General features: G+C 41.5%; 1 protein-coding gene across 2 annotated transcripts in view; it reads right to left on the bottom strand.

Annotated features, from left to right (window-relative positions):
* The window catches only part of si (sucrase-isomaltase (alpha-glucosidase)), a 47,410-nt gene that overhangs the window by 10,572 nt on the left and 15,985 nt on the right, over positions 1–20,853 (bottom strand). For both annotated transcript variants that reach the window (XM_052078240.1, XM_052078241.1), the window contains 25 exons: positions 20,607–20,778; positions 19,349–19,465; positions 18,649–18,803; positions 17,734–17,818; positions 15,015–15,071; positions 12,607–12,731; positions 11,601–11,689; positions 11,085–11,134; positions 10,622–10,813; positions 8,839–8,988; positions 8,560–8,766; positions 7,701–7,855; positions 6,482–6,650; positions 5,598–5,694; positions 4,149–4,261; positions 3,619–3,744; positions 2,891–3,019; positions 2,605–2,718; positions 2,426–2,488; positions 1,785–1,901; positions 1,588–1,678; positions 1,341–1,479; positions 985–1,118; positions 782–816; positions 235–351 (listed from right to left, as the gene is read on the bottom strand). In XM_052078240.1, the coding sequence (XP_051934200.1) occupies positions 235–351; positions 782–816; positions 985–1,118; positions 1,341–1,479; positions 1,588–1,678; positions 1,785–1,901; positions 2,426–2,488; positions 2,605–2,718; positions 2,891–3,019; positions 3,619–3,744; positions 4,149–4,261; positions 5,598–5,694; positions 6,482–6,650; positions 7,701–7,855; positions 8,560–8,766; positions 8,839–8,988; positions 10,622–10,813; positions 11,085–11,134; positions 11,601–11,689; positions 12,607–12,731; positions 15,015–15,071; positions 17,734–17,818; positions 18,649–18,803; positions 19,349–19,465; positions 20,607–20,778 (2,998 nt within the window). The remainder of the gene's footprint in view (positions 1–234; positions 352–781; positions 817–984; positions 1,119–1,340; positions 1,480–1,587; positions 1,679–1,784; positions 1,902–2,425; positions 2,489–2,604; positions 2,719–2,890; positions 3,020–3,618; positions 3,745–4,148; positions 4,262–5,597; positions 5,695–6,481; positions 6,651–7,700; positions 7,856–8,559; positions 8,767–8,838; positions 8,989–10,621; positions 10,814–11,084; positions 11,135–11,600; positions 11,690–12,606; positions 12,732–15,014; positions 15,072–17,733; positions 17,819–18,648; positions 18,804–19,348; positions 19,466–20,606; positions 20,779–20,853) is intronic.

The raw sequence follows: 20,853 nt of genomic DNA, 5'->3' as shown, positions 1-20,853 counted from the left end.
GTTAACGCTAGTCCTTTTTGATTAAAGACATATTATTTCACTTAAAAATAATAGTAAACTGGTCCTCTCCAATCTCCTAACGTAGTATTCAAAAATATTTCCATAACAAAACATAATAATAATAATACAAGCTGTTGTTTGAAAATAGTGGCATATCTCTCAACAGCGAATCCTTACGCCAGTAGTGCGTCATAGCAAGCCAAGCTTTCATCATTCTCCCGAGAGTTTACTCACCGGGTTGCCCTTGCCGTTATGGTTACGTGAATAAGGATAGAAGGCACCCAGTTGCATCCAGCGAAGGCACATCTCATACTTAGCTGCATTGAAGAACCCGCATATGTCTGCTCCAGTCTGAAAGAGAGGTCTGATGAAAGAAAAGAAAAACGCAATACAAAATTCGAAAGTTGCTGCTCACATGAAGTTGCTGATTCACAAAACTGCAAAAAAAAATCAATATTTCCACCCTCATAATGTAAAGGTAGCGTCAGGTGAATTGAAGATGATCATACACACCAACTGCTCATCTTAATGCATATCTGTAGCAGCCTGCTTGTGTAAATGTCTTTTTATTGGAGAAGTGACCTTTTTTTTTTATGTTGACTGACAACATTAAGATCCCTGCCTGCTGTTGTAATAGCATGCCGTACAAGATGTCCTTTGATCAAAGTGTCCAACAAAATGAAATAACATTTCTGTGGCCATGTAATCTCCTTTTAGCAGACAAGGTCACATCAATAAGATTATGTCTTATCAAAAAAAAATAAAAAATGGTGATACTTACATAAGGGATGCCAAAAAGACTGAACTCCATCATGCCTGTGAGACAGGAAAATCTTGTGTGACCTCTACAGGAAAGGTTCTTTCTTTTTTTTTTTAAACCACAAAGGTTTGGTTGTGCAACCCCATGTTTTTAGAACCAAATATGTTTGTCATGGTTTGTTAACGGTGCAATTATTGCATGTGTTTGAACATCCTGTACAGTACCTATGATGGATTTATACAACTGGTCCCAGCTGGCATTGTTGTCACCCAGCCAATGTCCAGCCCATTTTCCACTGGAGGGGTAAGTGGACCTGGTCACCACTATACCTCGTCTCCCAGTCACATTCAGCAGGGCACTATATGAACCAAACAAAAAGATTACACATCCATCGTTATGCATTTGAGAAAAAAAAAATTACATTATTCTACATGATAAGCCTTTTGTGTGAAACACTACACTGCCAAAGGACCCATTCCTTTAATGGAAACACGAGTGTGAAAATTAGATCCGAATTGAGCTGCGTTGTGAACATATCCTGAGAATTGAATTCTGACAAAAAACACATCATATATCTCACTCATAAGTAGGCTTCGTGTGGGACCAGCCATAAATGCTGTGGACATCATAGTGCCTGACTGCCGTCCCGTCGCTGAGTATCTGTTCGCTGTTCATGCACAGAGTCTTATGACTTAAGCCAAGATGTTTGGATTCCAAGGCTGCGAAAACAAAGACACAAAGCGCATGCAGAGTGAAGAGTTATTTTTGCTTACAACAACAAAATGTCAGTATAAGATGCATGACATGTGCTGTTGTGCATGTCCTACGTGGCATATATGGAGGCTTCTCAAGCAGAGGGTAACCTAGGCACTTCCCCCCGACTGTACCATGTACAAAACTGGCAGGCTCATTCATATCCTTCAGGGAGAGAGAAACATTTGAGCATGAAAGTATTAAAGTAAAGTAGATGCATTTAGGCAGGATAAAAACACGGTAAGTTGATGTTATATTCCATTTCACTCACAATCCAGAGGCCATCAAATTTCACAGTAGTCTGATAGAAATCCATGATTTCTTGATGCCACCACTTTGCCGTTGCATTACGGAAGAAGTCAGGGAAGGCAGTGAAGGCCCTGTAGAGCTGAGAAGACATGGTTTTCTTCTAGGTAATGAATTGCGGAAAGTTAGCAGGTTTCAATTCGTCGTCGTAACTCGTCGAACTGTGCACATGCTCTGTACCACTTCCTGTTTACTCATATGCAACAATACAAAGATACAGATACAGTGGAACCTGTGGAAGGTGAAAAGTTAAATGATGAACCACGCTTTATTTGAAAAATATGCCCCAGTGTAAAATAAAAGATTTGTGACATCACAAAAGAAGTTGTCACCTCTCCTGAAGTTATAGACTGGGGGTCTCAAACCTCCCAGCCATTTGCTCCTACTAGAATCAGTGACAATACGCTTTTTATGGTCTGTTCACGCTAAACGGGTTGCGTGCAGCTGGATGGCATCAGTATGTTTTACTTAAAATATTGCCTGTATCGGCAATGAAAGTATTCTGAAGACATTAATTCACATTATATTATTCCGATGAGAAAAACATGTTTTGGAAATGAGAACAACCGTATTGTGTCTGACTTTTGAATTTTCTTTTAATTATACCTCTACTTGGGTGTCCCAGTCCAAAGACTCATTTACTGTGACGTTTGGGTAATCTGGCCAAACCTGCAAGGCAATAATGCCATTGACATCAATACATGTTTGCATACAGTACATACCGTAGATAGAGAGAGTGTATTTGCATTGTTTTCATTTCCGTACGGCTATTCCGGCCAACTTACCTTTCCCCACACAATGTCATCACTAAGTGCTTTGGGCCATTTAATGAAGACATTAGCTGCATTACCCCTCTCAAATGCAGGGTAATGAGTCTCATTGCCTGAAATGGCTGGGTCCTGGAATTAAAAAAAAAAAAAACGCAACATCATATATCCAAAAAAAGCAACGGCATGTACCGTATGTATGGACATATTTTTTCCATTAACAGATGCATTTTGTATATAGTTAGATGTGGTTTTCATTCGTCCATTTGGAAGCGTTAACCAGACTTTCAAATTTGGGGATTACCAGAATGAAGATGAACCTCATGCCTTCATTCCTCATGGCATCAACCAGGGAAGGTAGACCAGCGAACTCTGGGTCCAGGACAAAGTCCAGCTGCCGATCCATGTAATCAATGTCCGCATACTGCACGTCCTGGAGATTCCAGTTCGAAAAAAAAATTAACAATCATCAAACTATGATTATCCTCTTTTAATTAAGTCGGATCTCTGTCTGATATCACTGTGCTTCAACGTAGAAGTGCATTTTAAAATATGCATGCATACTTTCCATTAGACTGAATATCTATCACATTATTGTTGAATGCTTACACTGATAAGAAATAGTGAATACTGTATACTATTTCTCTGAGATGCTCGGTCACTAATGAACATACTGATATTGAATGCACAATATCTGAAATATCTTGTGTTATAAAACTCAATAAAAATCATTTGGGAAACAAAACTTTGCTTTAAAAAAAAAAATCCTACCGAGCAGCACAGGTTTGCGAGTTTGCGCACACGTAGCAATATTTTGTTTTTGCATCCCGGGGGCTTTCACGGACGCAAACGGTGGCATAGGAGAACTCTTGCCACTTTTTTTTTTTTTTACCATATAAGCCTGGTTATCTTTACAACTGAGTAAAGATATGCCCCAGGCAATGGTATGAAGAAATACAGTATACCACACGTTTCATCTAAAATGTTTCATATTTTAAATGTGTACTCGTGCATGGCTCTCGAAGGACTTACGTAGGGAATACCTGCGGCCCTCATTTGTGTGTATAGATCTGCTATCTCCTTGTCATTAGCATATCCATAACGACAGAGCTGAAATCCAAGGGACCAATAAGCAGGTAGAACAGGTCTTCCAATCAGCTGTTACGAAAAAAAAAGCAAACAAGGAAGTCAAAATATTTTAGTAGAAAAAAACGTTAGGGAAAATGTGTGTGTTTGTGTGTGTGTGCGTGTGTGTGTGTGTGCAAGAGAGAAGGAGAGAGAGAGAGAGAGAGAGAGAGAGAGAAACACACACACACACACACACACACACACACACGGAGTGTGTTTAGACTGTCCAAATGAGGGAGTGCAATGAAGCGAAAAACTTCCAGCTGCTGCAGTCCATCAACGGAGGCCCAGGGCCAGTCAGGACACACACTCACACACATACAGGGTCAAAACACAATTTCAAATGTGACTGTCAAATACACACACACACATTCATACATATATATATACTGTATATAAACAAACAAACAAATCAGAGAAGTAAGAAGACTTACAGCAGTGTACTGCTGCACCACATTCTCAGGTGTAGGTCCCAGGACCATGTAGAAATCCAGAATGCCTCCCACAGTTCGATAGGTTAAAGCTGGGGTAGGCTGAAAAGTCACATCTGTGTTCGAAGAAAGCAAGATATTGGTTGTTGTTGTTTTTTTTTTAAATGTTTTTAGCATGTTCTATTATTTTGCCCTATGTGTAAGTCTTGGTTTTGCTCGCCTGGGTATGATGAGAGCATGAAAAGCAAAGGGGAACGGCACATGAAAAACAAATACATGAATTGTATACATTTACATAGTTGCATTTTATTCACAATTAATGAGCGAGTGCAGTCGTTAATGTGTGTGTGTGTGTGTGTGTACTCATTCTCGGTGTGGTACATTATACTAAAAGACAAGACCAGCTGAATTCTATTATATAATGCAGTGAATTACTTTTACATTTTCATGGAAAGAGGAAATCCCATTTACCCCTATTGTTTTAACCAATTGGAGTTTGTGTGTGTGTGTGTTATAGTATGTCCATCCATATGCCACAAGACCTCATTTGGGTAATGGGTGAGCTGGCACATATCCCACCTGAATTTGTATGAGTGGTCGCTCTTGACTGGTTGCCAGCCAATCGCAGGGCACAAATAGACAAACACTTTCACACCTCTAAGGCAGTCCAGGATAACATGGATGTTATTGAAATGTGAGAGGACGCTGGAATAACGGACAAAAATCCCGGAGAGCACAAGGAGAACATGGATGCACACTTCAAACAGGCGTGAGTCAGCATTCCAAGACCAAACCTCTTGGTTGTATCGCAGGCATGGAACCCACTAATTCACTGTGCTGTTTATTCTAACAATATGCAATTATTTTGAAAATATATATTTTTCCAAACGTAAGTTTGTGAATCTTTTTTTTTAATCTCACATAAATTTGCACAACTGTAGAACTGAAGAAAAGACAATAACTAATTAATATTTGCGCTTCGCTCCGAAAAGAATGCTTGCAAGGCGATTGATTAGCAATGCTAATTGGGCTCGCGCTTCCACAAGTGCGATTTAAGACTGACCTATAAATCCGCCGTCGACTTTGACATGAGAGCAAACAAACTCAAGTAAATACTTAAGATTCCTAAATCTATAGTATGGCTGTATATAACAGCATCTTTGTTTCTGCAGAATGGCGTGTCTGTTGCTCTTGGCTATAAATAGATTTTAATGTGGGAATAATGTGGGAAGAATCAAGAAATGCTCGTTGAGTTGCATTGAGCTTTTAGAAGGCTTCCTGTCATGCACGATAAAATATTCCATTACTATTAATACCAACAGTAAATGCCCACTGCATCCATGTCAAGGCTTATGCTGACATAATGTGTTTCATCAAGCGTGTGTTTGGTTAAGTGTGTGTGTGTGTGTGTGTGCACGCGCTCGCTTGTACGTGCAAGTTATTTCCTCTTACCCATCGCATTGCTATTTAGCAGCAGCACACCATGAGCATCATTCGTGGTCTCGAGGCCCATATAGAATGGGTGAACTCCGTAGCAGTTCATCTTGTACTGTAATAAAGAGAACACAATCAAGCTTGGGATTTTTATTTTTAATTGGTGCGTTGTTTGCATGTTTGTCCAAGAGCATTTCTGTCAAGTTTTTTTTTTAAGTCAGGGTAAAGGCAGTGCTAATTGTAAAATGTGGAATTTTCAGACTTGCTTACCCAGTTGAACATTACCATCAGACTATGAAACAAGATGGATTGGGCAACAGGGAACGCAGTGATTTGCGAGACACAGGAAATCTGCCACTTTGAGATGTCAACATGTCTGACAAAAGCTCACGGGCATGTCAGACTTCATCAGCTTCCTACTCTACTGGTACCTAACGGAGCTGTTAAAAATATATGTGTGTGTATGTGTGTGTGTGAGATTACGTGTAGGGTAGGCCTGGGTTTGCGTGGGTGTGTGTTGCGTTGCCATCTGTTTGACATAACTCAAGAAGAAGGAAAATGTATTTTTTTTGGTAATGCAGTGACGTCTACAATCACTATAAGGAGCTTGTGTTGACATAGCCACACCGCTGGTATCACATGGTGACCTTACAGGACACATCTAGGGTTGAAAATATTTAGTATTGAATTAATCTATACCAACCCTTTTGTTAACGCATTTGGTGATGTGGATGGACCTCCTATTGTTTGCAATCTTTGGCTTGAGGTAAAGATATATTGTTCTTTATCCAATCGAAAACAACAACAACAAGCTACCCCAACTACAAGATATGGTGTTTGTACTATGTGAAAGATGTTATCATCTTAAGATGATAAAATGCAGCTTTCTGTAAGATACTTACACCAGGAGGCTGGTCTTTGGCGAACATACCCCAGGTGTGATAGTTCAGGTCATGTTTATATGTTAAATGTTCCGTCTCGCCAAAGCCAAAGACATACTCTGATGACAGAAGTGTTGATATTTGAATAAACATGTCGGAGAAGGTAAAACCTGGCACCGAGGAGTCCCAACTGAGATAAAGTGACAGAGACATCAATCAGAGACATTATTGTCAAAAGAGTTATTCACATCACAATGTTGAACACAACACGGTTAACGCCCAAGGAAGTCATTGTTCATTTTCAGATGGATTAATTAGCAACATTTCAACTGGCACAAAATAATTAGAGAGGTCCCAAAATATGCACATGAGTTTTTGAGCGCTGCAAATATTCCATGTTGTTTTTAGCTGCAAGGCACCGCCCCTATGTTTAGTTTTTTTTTTGCTTCTGAATCCGATGGCACTAAACTGGAGTTGCTGAGCTATTTACAAAAAATTGCAGTGTACCAGAAGATTTCCTCATATGCATTGAGCAAGAACATATGTGTACTTTTTTCATTGCACGCTAATGGCAGATTTTTACGCGGTATCACGATTTTTTACATGATAGTTTTCACATTTTTGCAATGATCACATTTTCACATAATTTTCACATTTTTGCATGATAGTTTTCACGGTTTCACATGATATTTCACGTTTTTACATGAGAGCTTTCACATTTTACATGATAGTCATGACATTTTTACATGATAACTTTCACGTTTTTACATAAGAATCAAGTTTTTACATACGTTTTGTATTTTGTTTTGTATTGTTTTTCCTTGTGTGGCAGCAATATGCTTCCGGATTGATTGGATTGGATTGGATAAACTTTATTGTCAAATGTACCGTATGTAAAACATACAGCACAGATGACATTTCTTCTCTCTCAACACAAAACAAGAGGAGCCGCTGCGGGTGTCCGCGCCGCCATCAAAAGAAAAGTTAACAAAAAAAATGACAAAACGATGCTGACTTCAGTGAGTCACACTCAACGATAGTGTGAGTGTGAAGAATTGACTATCATTGACTGGCAGCGACCAGTACAGGGAGGGTTACTTTGATGTCTTATATGTTTCCAAATAGTCACAAAAATGCAAATCCACATAATTTATAACATACACTAATTGGTCGGATTCAGCGTAAGTAATTTGAGCCGATCCGGCTAGTCTGAAACAACTCTGCGTTCACTTGCACTCACATCACGGTTCCTGTGCTTTTCCGGATGACCTGGATGCCAAATGGATCACTTTTATAAAGGACCTTGTAAAGCCGTGTGTCCTCATTAGTCTCAGGAACAAGTGGGACAGACAGCGGAACTGGAACCTCATAACGAGCTGTTGCTGGGTCCCAGATCTGGACAGAAGGGCATATTAGTACATGTGTGGCGACCACACAGGATGGTCGTGCTGGTGGAAACAAAAATGATTCGGTATTGGACAAAATGCTATCAACTGATGAACTCAATCGTCAAAAATAGTCAAACAAGAGGGCCCGTTGTAGTTCTGTTCAATGGTATTATGAGGGAACGAAGTTGTCCAATTCAGCTACATATACAGAGTATAATATATCAGTTGGGCGGCCCGGTAGTCCAGTGGTTAGCACGTCGGCTTCACAGTGCAGAGGTACCGGGTTCGATTCCAGCTCCGGCCTCCCTGTGTGGAGTTTGCATGTTCTCCCCGGGCCTGCGTGGGTTTTCTCCGGGTGCTCCGGTTTCCTCCCACATTCCAAAAACATGCGTGGCAGGCTGATTGAACACTCTAAATTGTCCCTAGGTGTGAGTGTGAGTGTGAGTTCGGATGGTTGTTCGTTTCTGTGTGCCCTGCGATTGGCTGGCAACCGATTCAGGGTGTCCCCCGCCTACTGCCCGAAGACAGCTGGGATAGGCTCCAGCACCCCCCGCGACCCTAGTGAGGATCAAGCGGCTCGGAAGATGAATGAATGAATGAATGAATGAATGAATATATCAGTTGATTTCAATCGGCCATGTTAACGTATACTTTGGGATGGTAAAATACTGTACATGAAAGGTGACATGGCACATGGACAAATAAACAGACCTTGAACTGCAGCATGCTACCGCTGTGGTAGGTGACCTGAACATGGAGGTCATCTATGTCAGGTGACTCAGAGCGGCTCCTGCTCTGGTACCTTTTGTTCCGAGTGATTTGGAACCAAATGCCAGACATGGTATGCTCATTTCGTCTGACGTGGTATCCGTGGTCTTTCGGAAAAAAGCACCAGGGAACTCGTTCAATGTTGCTTTGCTGATTAAGAAGAAAGCAGATTTTAAACTTGAGAATGGAAAAATGAGTTGTAATGGGGCATTTTCTCCGAACCTTCCAGATGCAGCCTCGGGCTTTGCACTTTGCCTCATCGGCATGCTCCTCAGGGTGGCAGTCGAAGCGCTGGTACTCCTCTTGCGGCACCTCCCAACGCACGAGATACGTCTCCCCCAGAGTTAAAGACAGGTGTCGTAAGACCAGGACCTGCATTTGAGTGGGAGTTGCAAATGGCAATATTATGCGAAAAGTTGTCATTGTCGGCACTGCAATTGAATGGCAAACAATCTACACAGTCGTCTGCCTTTCAATCACAATCTGGGGAGTTACAGGTTCCAGTATTCCCACAGCCCTGAACCTGGTAAGATTTTTATTTTATCTTTTTTTAATGAGCCTCATGTCGGCGATACATTTACAGATCGTCTCATCACATCTGACCGATGAATTTACCGCACACGTGCCAGTGGACGCTTCGCTATCAGTCATGACGCTTTACATGTCCTTGTATTCTAAACACTGAACTCTTTCTGCAAAATGTTTTTTTTTTTCACGTCGAAATACAGGCATTAAGGAGCATCTCAATTACACTAACAACCACATTAGGAAATAAAAATAAACATGCACGTTTTCCCATTATGCAGCGTAGCTAAGTGCACCACATTTCTTTTGTTTTCTATTCAGTAAAACACCGCTGAGAACAAAGGTAGAGTCGAATGAGGCCAATTCGTCTTTACGGCAAAGCTTTGTACAGACAGGCTTCCTTGAGACTAACGGATGCGCTTGATGTTGTTTGTGCTCCCAATTAAGACGCATCTGTTAATTTCCAAAGCTTCTTTAACGGCCTCTATGGGGAACTGAGTCACAGCAAATCTTGGGGGAGCTCTACAGTCACAGTCAAGTTTCTCGATCCGTTTGCTCCACATTAGTCATGTTCCTCATAATCTGTCCTTGTCTTTTGAAGTCATATTCCCATTATTAAACGGAGTCAAAATATTTGACGGGGAACATCCAAGCGGAGACGTTCAGTTGGGAAATACCATACAGGCAAGATTCAAAATTTAAAGCAAGAAACTGGAGCGAAAAACACAAATCGCAGTGAAGGTGTCATGAGATGACAATTCAGCTCTATTTCACTCAAGGTGAATGCAGCAGATTCCGGCCAGGGAATATTCCTTGAGCTTGAACAATTAGAGTTTAGAACATTTTTTTGTCCTCATCTACCAGATAATGATGGCGTAAAATATGATAAATGCATACTGTGTTTGACCAGAAAAACCTTGAGCGTGAAAAATAATCTGTATGGGGGCATCGACCGACAATATTGGTTAACTGGGTGTTTTCTCATTTTATAGACTCTTGTCTTGTGGCCTTATTACTCATAACCCCGTTGGCACATGAAAGGGTTGTTGCTCTTAGTCATTTTTTTTTTCCCTGCCTCTTTTTATATAAACACCCGCCCACCGTAAATTGTTCTCATTTCTCACACTTAGTGGCTAACCTTGAAATGGTACAGCCAATACTGTTAAGTCATCCACCTCGCATTTCTCCTGCATCGGCGCAACACTTAATTCACCCACTGAATTCACCAAATATTTTTTTTTAAATTGAAAGTAAGCCATAAATAAAAGCTGTGTCAAATAGTGTCTGCGCAAAATTCTAATAATACTTGGCAGAAGTACATACAGTATGTGTAGAATACATAGCATATATTTCTGTAACCGGGCAAGATTCATCAGCATCACATGGCTGCCGGAGCGCAAATAAAGCAGCAGCAGCTCATTGAACGTTAATAATACGGCGCATACGTATGTGAATGAGGATGAATATGAATAGACAGTACCTCCTTGGCTGCATCATACTCGATGCTGGAATCTGGAACAATTGTCGTGGAGTTTTCATGCGATCCAGAGTCCACGTGTGTCACGGAGGCAGACGAAGGAGGATGGGGAACGCCTAAGACTGTGATGTTCTCAAAATGTAGGTTGTTGGGATCCCTGTAGCCAGCATGCATCACCTGCATGGTCAGCAACCCCTGTGAAGCAGAAAAAACAGAGCGTGATTGACGTCAAGCCAAGTCCTCCGGCCATTATTGCTTTTATTTCATAACTGGACAAAAGGCCCATTGCACACACAAACTCCAGCAACCGTTTTCGTTGCTATGGCTGGAAACTTGACAAACCGTCATCTTGAGCAGAATAACTATCATCAGTCAGCAGAAATATAGTCGTTTTAAACTTTGAATTTGATGAGATGGAGAGCAAGGGCTGGATTGACAAGAAAACAGGTAGACAGAGGAGACTTACATAGAGAACTGTGAATTTGTAGTGGATGTAGTTGCCTTTTTTAAGCGTGTCTGTGAAAAGAAAAGAAAAAAAAAAATAGAACAGATGTTGGAATTTTTCACAGTGATTTGACAGAGCCGGCGTTCTGTCACACCGACTGACCGACCTTCATTTATTCATCTGTGTGAGCAGAATGTTTAAACAGTTCTGGTATGAGCATTTTTATTTCGTAAGTTGCACATCCCTAATGGAAAAGCGGTATCCATTCATTAATCAAAGTAAAACAGTCGAGTGTCACTGAAATAGTCATTGACCTTTACATGAGTGAGTACACGTTACCATCATCCTTTCAATACATATCGTAAGATTTTGATTTTCTCAGCGACTTGCAGGGTCAGTTGATAGCTCAAGTATGAATAAAACGATACACAAAAGCACTTAAAGCTGACAGAAAATGCCTGACGAACGGTAAAGTGACATTAAGTGGTTGGCCGTGCTCATATTCGGAGCAACGTGAACACCATTTGAGTAACATACCTCTGGAATCTCCATCATCCCAGAATAACTCCCCGGCGGCTTGGGCTCGGTCGTCGAGAGCAATGATCAGACCCATTGGATTGCGTCGACTGTACATCAAAATAGGACAGCAACAACTTTCACATTCATTATTGAATATGCAATAGAGTCTCGGGACATTCATTTCCATCTTTATATTCCATTGCAAACAAACATGCATTCATCTTTACCGTTAAATCTGTCGTAGCTAAATGTAGAAGACGTTTTGGATATGTCCTCTTTTTTGTTTTTTTTTTTGTTAGCATTCCAATGCAAGATATGACAGATGAATAATTCAGATGTGTGGGGAAGCAGAGGGCCTTGCCAAGCCTTCAGATGACGAAAATTGATTAAAAGGCACCTCCGTGTTAATATGTACGGTATAGCATATTGTCTGGATCCCTTTTTTTTCCCCCTCCAGTTTTAGGCATAAACGATGGAGTAGTTTTTTGCATCTTATGCAAGTGTCACCAAGGGAACAGGGTGATTAGTGCACGCCAGATCTCCTTCTCCCTGCAGCATCTCCCGGCATTCCCAAGAGAGATGATCCGTAGATGATGTTCAGGTTTGCCACGGGTATTCTTTTAGTTCGACATCATGGAGCGCTCGATGCGTTGGTGACTGACTGAGCCCTAATTCCATGGGAATGTCACCTTTTCCCAATCACAAAGACTGTCAAATGTTCATTAGTTTTTCCGGGACAAACGGCATGGTCAAAATCGTCCAATGCCCGGGCAATTTGTAGTTACACTTTGGGCCTTGCCGAGAATTTGTAATTGACAATCTCAGGGCTATCGATGAGGCTTTCCAAGCTCCATTTTTTAGACTCCCTGCTGAATTCTTCAGTCAAGATAAGCAGCTTTCTCTTGGTTTAAGACGTGGACCCCAATTGCCCTTATTGGGCACGGGGCCTCTCAAGACTGCCCACAGACACACCGCAGGGGGCTTTTGCTTCAATTCGAAGTGTTTTTTTTTTCGGAGTCTGTACCTGTACGTGGTGGTGACAGCTGGTTTCTGCGTGGGGAGAACTGCGCCACCTCTTATGTGTAAACCAAGCTTGTCACCCGGTAGATGCAGTTGAATGTTTTGTCGGCGCACTGCCAATGGCTTCATCTGATTGATAAAACAAGAGAATACGTTATGTACGGATTGTCTTGAAGCCGATCTCCATACTTGCAGGACACTCGATAATTTTTCTTTGCATACAAATGTCGCCTCCTTTTATTAAAAAGCTTTTTGAAGAGTCCTCTTCAGTTGCTCTCACTCTCTCATTGCTGCCGAGGCCTGGATAGTGCACACTTCATTTCTGATCTCCTGAGGCCTGAACTTTTATAGCAGGCCAAAACAATTTAAAAGGATCTTCTCTCAATCTCATTTTATTCACCGCCCTATTCTAGGTTCTCTTCTCCTCTCATGTGATGCTCTAATTTTCTTTTTGCTGCGTTCCCACTGAGGTGTGAGCCATTTTATGCAGTGCAGTGCAATGGCTGCGTGTGTTTGTCTCTGCAGTTGGCTTATCCCCACTGACAAAAAGAAAGTCCTTGGAATGTTCTCAGTTGAAACATTATCGCCCGTGATTGAAATGTGTTAAAATGTTCAATAGATGCAGAACCTGATCAAATCAAGTACTCCCCTCCACAACCCCGCCACACCCTCTCTTCCTTTTCCACTCATATTGTGGTTTCTCATTTCACTTCATGTATGTCATTTTCTCTGTTAGTCTGGCATTCCTAACTAGATAGCCACAAGGGAACCAGGTCAAAGAAACCAGCAACGATATTTAATCATCCATCAGATCAGGCGGCCATTTTACAATTCCACTGTGATGTCCAAAATAAGATCTCAGAGGGACTCAACGCTTCTTTTATCTCTCTGTGGGGAAGACGGTCTCGCCATTCTCGGCGGCACCCCAACTACCACTTCGTCATTGTCTCCAGTCTTACGCCGTTTTATCTCTTGTTTCCCAATCGCTGACAAACAACTTCAGACACGGACGTCCACGTGAAAGTGTGTTTGTGGTGTCTGCTAATGCCTCTAATACTCATAAACCCCTTCTGCAATCATTCTCTCGAGCACTACATTTAGCATTTCATTGCACCTGTAGAATTGAAGCTTTCTCGCACTCCAAATTAATCCAGGAGTGATGCAGCAGCAAAGAATCCAGTTTAGCCTATTCGAGATCCCTTTCCCCCCGTCGAGACAGCTTATGATATTTAGTCTTTGTTAAGGCTGTATCAAGGAGATGCTAATTGAGCTCCATTGACATTTGTGAATCGCTTGTTTTTTTGACCTGGATTACACTATACCGGATGATCATGTCTTCACGTAGGCTTAAATCGTGTAATTGCTGTGCCCGTCCGTCTACATACAAGGTATTCCAAATGTGTATGCTTATGTATGCAAGAATAACAAACACACGTTTGAATATTTTGACTGCTTTTATCCTGTCTCTTTCCATCACTGATATAAATCTGAGTCAGATTTCAATTTTTAGTTTCCAAGATGAGCCTAATTATAAATACTGGAGGCCTTTGTTTTTCATGTTGTCAAGCTAATCACAGTTTTTCTATTCATCTATACTGTGGAAGAAAACAATAGCTATTTGAGGATATGTTAAGTGAGGCAAATTAACCGTATTACGAAAGTAGCTGTTTAAAAAAAAATAAAATAAAAATCACTGGTGAACGCCGATCAGAATTTGTAGCAGCTGATGTCTTTGAAGCGGCCCGGCTTCACAGTGCAGAGGTACCGGGTTCGATTCCAGCTCCGGCCTCCCTGTGTGGAGTTTGCATGTTCTCCCCGGACCTGCGCGGGTTTTCTCCGGGTGCTCCGGTTTCCTCCCACATTCCAAAAATATGCATGGCAGGCTGATTGAACACTCTAAATTGTCCCTAGGTGTGAATGTGAGCGTGGATGGTTGTTCGTCTATGTGTGCCCTGCGATTGGCTGGCATCCGATTCAGGGTGTCCCCCGCCTACTACCCGGAGACGGCTGGGATGGGCTCCAGCACCCCCCGCGACCCTAGTGAGGATCAAGCTGTACGGAAGATGAATGAATGAATGAATGAATGATGTCTTTGAAGTATCTCGATGGAGGATCCAAAGGCTTGCAGTCATACATAAAGTAGTATTTTGGCTACCTTTAAACAATCTAACAGGGGGAAACTTTTGCAGTGGGATCATAAGTACATGCAAAATGAAATATTTATTGCTCTCTGAATCAAGTTGTATATATCTTTAAGAGCATGATGATTGTTGCATTAGATTAAATTAATTCAAATTACATTCTAGAATTCTAGTAAATAATCTCTCCAAAAAAAAGTTGAATGTTGAATTCATTCGATCATCGAAAAGGTGAGGTGGAGTACAATAGAAATTGTATTTCAAAATGTCTTACCGTCTCGTAGTCATACCACAGTGCATCCGGGATATATGCATTCAACATAACCACACCCTGGAAAAAAAAAGTGGTTGTCATCCATAAGCAAATTTCAGTTTCAACCTTGATCTATAGTATTTTTATCTTTTCTTCCATTCACAATTTCGGGGTCTGAATTATAGAGAGCAAAAAGTAATTCCTGAAACTTAAACTTGCTGCCCGTCTGGTGATAATAATCTTAAAGGCTGTGACGGTAGACACTAAAGTACAGCACAAGGGAATATTTTTCAAAATGTTCACATCCTGAGACATCATTATCTCAGATAAGTCGTTTTAAACATTTTGTTGTGTGACTTCCATACAGCATCTTGTGACATTTCAGTCTGCAGCACTAAAATGCAACTCGTGATGGCAAAGACCACATCAAGTGACAACTGTCGACAATTTTTTGATGGTTCAAGATCGCCGACAGACAAGAGCAATCAATAGAAGAGCACCAGGCCTTTGATAGCGTTGTCAGATCATGGCTCTTACTGACAGAGAGGAAGGCAGTACAGTAAACAGAGAGCATTGAATGAAGGAGCCACCCCAACCCACCAAATTATTAATAACAGGAGGTCAGTGGTGTTGAGTCACTGTGCCAATCAAAAGCATGTCATGTGTCATCTCTTTAGCAGCATTTTAGATGTTTTTTTTTTCACTGAAGACCAGACAATAAAAAGATGAAGCTACATTATACAGTCTTAATATTGTAAACAGGGGTACAATTTCATTTTATAGATCCATAACAAAACAATAACCACATAAAAGGCATGATCAGCAAGGACCCATATTGACGTAGGCATAAACACATTTGAAAGAAGTATTGTCAAGTGCAATTATTATTAAATGGAATTGTTACAAGACAACACGCAGCATCTATTGCGTTGGACTGCAATATCGATGCTTGAATTTGTAGCATTCGCAGTGAGTTGGAGGGGCAACGCTTATGAAAGATTTAATCCAGGTCACAAGGTTATCTGGTCGCCTCGCTTAGATTCCCCAAATAAGCAACTACAGGGTAGATTGCAATTCATTTTTTTGTCTCAAGACTTGTCAAAATTAACAGTGGTAAGGAATAAAAACTGAAGTGGAAAATAACGGTGTGGCCGGTGGCCAGAGGGGGTGATGGAAAGCAAGTCAATAGATCAACCCTGTTTTTCACAAAGTTACTGCAAGGTTACTGCAGCTTCTGATCTGAAGGGTGGTGCTCGAGCATCATTAGAGCAATGAGCAGGCAGATGGACGGAATGATGAACGAAGAAAGACAGTGAATTAAAGTTAATGTAGGATAGAAAATGAAGGGTTAACAGAAAAGAGGTGGGGATTAGGTCTTTCATGACTTTGTCCTCAGTGCTCTACCGGCAACCACGATTTTATTACGACCTTTTTGCATTGGCAGCCTCCCTGATCGAAAAACAGTTTAGTGGCTGAGCCCCTGACAGGTGTAAAATACACCGGCCCATTACGATGACGCCCCGCAGAGAGATAAAGGAGAGGATGGTCTGTCACTGCAATTTTTTGCAGTCACTGCCTATTGTTACTTCAACGTTTTAAGACAGTGGCTGGGAAGGTTGCAGCTACTCTGCTGGCCTCCCTGTGAGATGCAAAGATGTGTGAATTGACAATCAACGGCAACATTTTCCATGATAGTAAGCATGTGGTTCTTCCAGCTGGACAACTTCCTGTTAAAGAACTCGCCAAAAGGTTTTATCGTAATGTGTTTGAATCCATGAAATCAAATATCTCCAAACCATAATTAAACGAAAGTTTAAACTCCAGCTGCCCTAAATTAACATCTTTTTTTCCCTTGATGTTCCAAGTGTCCTTTTGACCCCTCCCCCCCCCCAAAAAAGTCCATCCATTTATCAATAATAGATCGACAATGAGTTAAAATGTGAATATTTCAGTTTGTGTGCCCCTTTTCTCCTTCCAGCCCTAAAATGATAAGTTTAGGGTTATTAGCCTTGTACTATAAAAGGTTGTCTGAAGCCCTGAAATATATATGGCGGATTTTTCACATATCATTATGTTTGTTAAGTGAAATCCATAGATAGATAGATAGATAGATAGATAGATAGATAGATAGATAGATAGATAGATAGATAGATAGATAGATAGATAGATACTCAACATATACTCAACTTTTCTGCGACCACACCGATTGAAATAACTTGATACACCTTTGAATCCAATTTACTTTCCACCAATCCATAATTAACAAGGGGCCATGCTAAAGTGCTCATTAATCAGCCCACTTTGACACGACCGCAATCTATGCACATACAGATGCCCGTACAGCGCAGCGCCGTACAGGAAACTTACCACTTGCACATTACTCTGCGCACTCGCACACACACTTCCATCTACACTTCTAATCTGCTTGTAATGAGGTCAGTGCTCTCATTAGAGCTGAGAGAAAAGAGGGAGAGTATGAAAGAGGAAGAAAGAGGGATGAGTGGAGGGGAGGGCAACAAAGCAAATCCCGTGTCATGTTTTCCCAGTGGAGGTCAATGTGTGTGTGTGCATGTGTGTGTGTGAGAGAGAGAGAGATGAACTGGTCATCCAATCTGTATGGCACATATGGCATTAAAAATGTCTCATTTGAAGTGTCCGGGTCTCAAGGGTTCAGTGGTTGTCGTGAACGGTCCAGAGACACGTGTGGTTGCGCAATTGTTTGCCGAGTGTGTTGACTAACCGGGTCCAGCACAGGAGTGATGAGCAGGTGTTTGCCCCAGAGAAACTGACGATCCACCCCCCAGGTGGCACTGTCAGAGTAAAACCTAAGAAGCAACAGTGAACAATGAAATATCAGTCACGCAACAAATTGCACAGAGATACTACAACAGAACACTGTGAAATTCTATGAAGACCTGAGAAGACCTGTCCAGTCCCTGAACAGCGATGGCTGTTTGAAAGTGTCCTATAAATACTGTTGACTTGACTTGACTTAATGTCTTCTTAAGAACTGGATGCACAGGAATAGTGGAAAAAATAAAAAAAAAAATATTAGAAGAACGTCGGCTTCACAGTGCAGAGGTACAGGGTTCGATTCCATCTCCGGCCTCCCTGTGTGGAGTTTGCATGTTCTCCCCGGGCCTGCGTGGGTTTTCTCCGGGTGCTCCGGTTTCCTCCCACATTCCAAAAACATGCGTGGCAGGCTGATTGAACACTCTAAATTGTCCCCAGGTGTGAGTGTGAGTGCAAATGGTTGTTCGTTTCTGTGTGCCCTGCGATTGGCTGGCAACCGATTCAGGGTGTCCCCCGCCTACTGCCCGAAGGCAGCTGGGATAGGCTCCAGCACCCCCCGCGACCCTAATGAGGATCAAGCGGCTCGGAAGATGAATGAATGAATGAATATTAGAAGAACGTGTTCTTGGATTAAAAGAAAATAGGGGCGGGAGGAGGAGGGGTAGGGGGCGGGGCAAAATTCACAACTGAAAAATGAAGAGGCTATTATACAGGTGATATATCGTGACTGCATTAGTATTTTGAAATAAATGCATACAATGAATATGAATATACTGTATGTATTCTTCTGAATGAAACATTGTACATTTCCTGGAAGTCCCATTTGTGTGTTGTGGGAGTCACAATCTTCAAAATGACTTACTCATGCATAAGGGGACGCACTACGGTCTCCCCTGTGGTGCTGGCTTTGAAGAAAAGTGTGTAGAGGTACGGCAGCAGTGTGTAACGAATCCTCAGGTAGTGTTTGGAGCTCTCCACCAGAGCTGAGCCTGGCCCATATGCTGCTGGATCCTGAGGCTGCAGACAACATCAATTACTCAAACTGGATTTGATGAGCGAGGACCTCACTTCCCCTCTGATTTGTTTTAGGGGAAGCACATGCATGTACCTACAAGTCAGCCTCGCTAGTTGCACAACATTTCTCACATTTACAAATGACACGGATTGTTTTCATTTCCTGAAATGTTGGGGGGTAAAAAAAACAAAGAGTGCTGATCAGTTGACAGCTCCGCCTCTCTCTTCACCCGAGTGTCCAAAACATGCGGCCGCAAATCCGATGATAGAACCACAAAGTCAATCATCGAACTGCGGCCAAGTGCAAATTATGTTTGAACAAATGATTTCCAAATTCAACAGATCTCCTCCGTGAATGAATAATTGGTTGTTTTTAGGTATAAAAACTATTGTCAATCAATTTGACGACGTCTTCCACTATTTCTGTCCCGAGTACTTAATTCTCTTCTGCGGGAAAACATTTCATTCTGTGTGATATACAGTATACATGTCAAATGGATCTTTTAATAAAACAAGAAAAGTGCAAACATGACTCAAGCACACTCTACCCTGTAGCCCTGGGCATTGTGGTTGCGGCTGAACGGATAGAAAGCTCCCACTTGCATCCAGCGACGGCATAATTCTTCACTTGAGTCATCAAAAAAACCACAGATGTCAGCTCCAATCTGAAACGTATGAACGCATTAAATGTCAAATCTTTATTCTAGATTAGTCTTGCGATAAAACAGCATCCGTAATGCTATGGTTAAGGGACAGAGGTATTTGGACATAATCCATCACAACGAAGTAGACATAAAACCGTCACCTACTTATTGGCATTGACCATTAAGGTGCCTCAATTTTGAATGATTTGCCAAAATAATAACCGCATTATACTTCAGGGAATGCAGGCAGACCGGTAACTAAGAATAACTTTCATCTCAGTATGCAGCATCACAAAAGCACACAAGAAAATAAAAATACGAGAAATCTTTAGTGGGTATTTCATTGCAAATCATTTGTGGTTGTGCAAACTCATTCAGAACTGCACCGCATTGTGTCTATTGGTGTCAGCTTAGTTTTAGACAGACAGTAGATGAGGACTGTGATCATTTATTTGCTTTGATTACACAATGCAAGTCTCTGAAAAAGACTTTCAAAGGCCACTTTGAGACTGCTTGAGTTTTTTTTTTTTTTTTTTACTATTGGCCAGATTTTACAATAAAACCACTTGGTGGAATCGATCAAAATCAATTCTCTCTCTTCTTTTCCTTACATGTATCGAGTGTGTATACATAAAGATGAATCTTAAATGTAAATGACACAGTCATACCGTGACAGCATTGGCTGTATTTGAGACTGTGTTAACTGTGTGTGTGTTTCACCAGACCCATCACCACGGGTGGGCCCAAGAGATCCATGCCCACCCACCAAGATTACTTTAACCCTTATGAATGCACTTTCTTGATGATTTTTTGCAAAGATTGGCATGATCAGATGCAATATTTGATCTCAGCGCAACATGACTTCAACTGCATCAAAATGCCTTCCACTACCTTGCCCTGGAAAATGCTGAAATGCCTAATAAGGTTCTCTCCACAGTAGGCCCCACCACTTATTTTCTGGACCTAATACCAACCTCGCTTTATGGACTGTTCTGACAAGAGCTTCTAAACAATATTAATGTCTCTCTTCAGATGGGCACCTGCCCTACTGCCTTCAAAAAACGTTGCTAAGCAGGTGGTATCCAGTCATCGTATCCGATGTCAACTCGCACCGAAACAATCATAAGAGCATGTTGATCTTGAGTGAAAGTTCAGAACTCACATATGGAATTCCAAATAGACCGAATTCTAGCATGCCAGGGATTGCCCATTTGATGTCGTTCCAGTTAGCAGCATTGTCCCCCAGCCAATGACCTGAATATTTCCCCACACCTGGAAAGGACGAGCGGGTCAGCATCAGACTACGGTTGCCACCAAACACATGCTGCAGAGCCCTGAGGTTAACAGAGAAAAAAAGCATAGAGGTCAAAGATAATGGCTAATGAAATAAGACATTTAGGAGAGATTGT

The sequence above is a fragment of the Hippocampus zosterae genome, chromosome 10 (genome assembly GCF_025434085.1).
Source record: "Hippocampus zosterae strain Florida chromosome 10, ASM2543408v3, whole genome shotgun sequence".
Lineage (NCBI taxonomy): Eukaryota > Metazoa > Chordata > Actinopteri > Syngnathiformes > Syngnathidae > Hippocampus > Hippocampus zosterae.
This window is presented reverse-complemented; position numbering and strand designations above follow the sequence as displayed.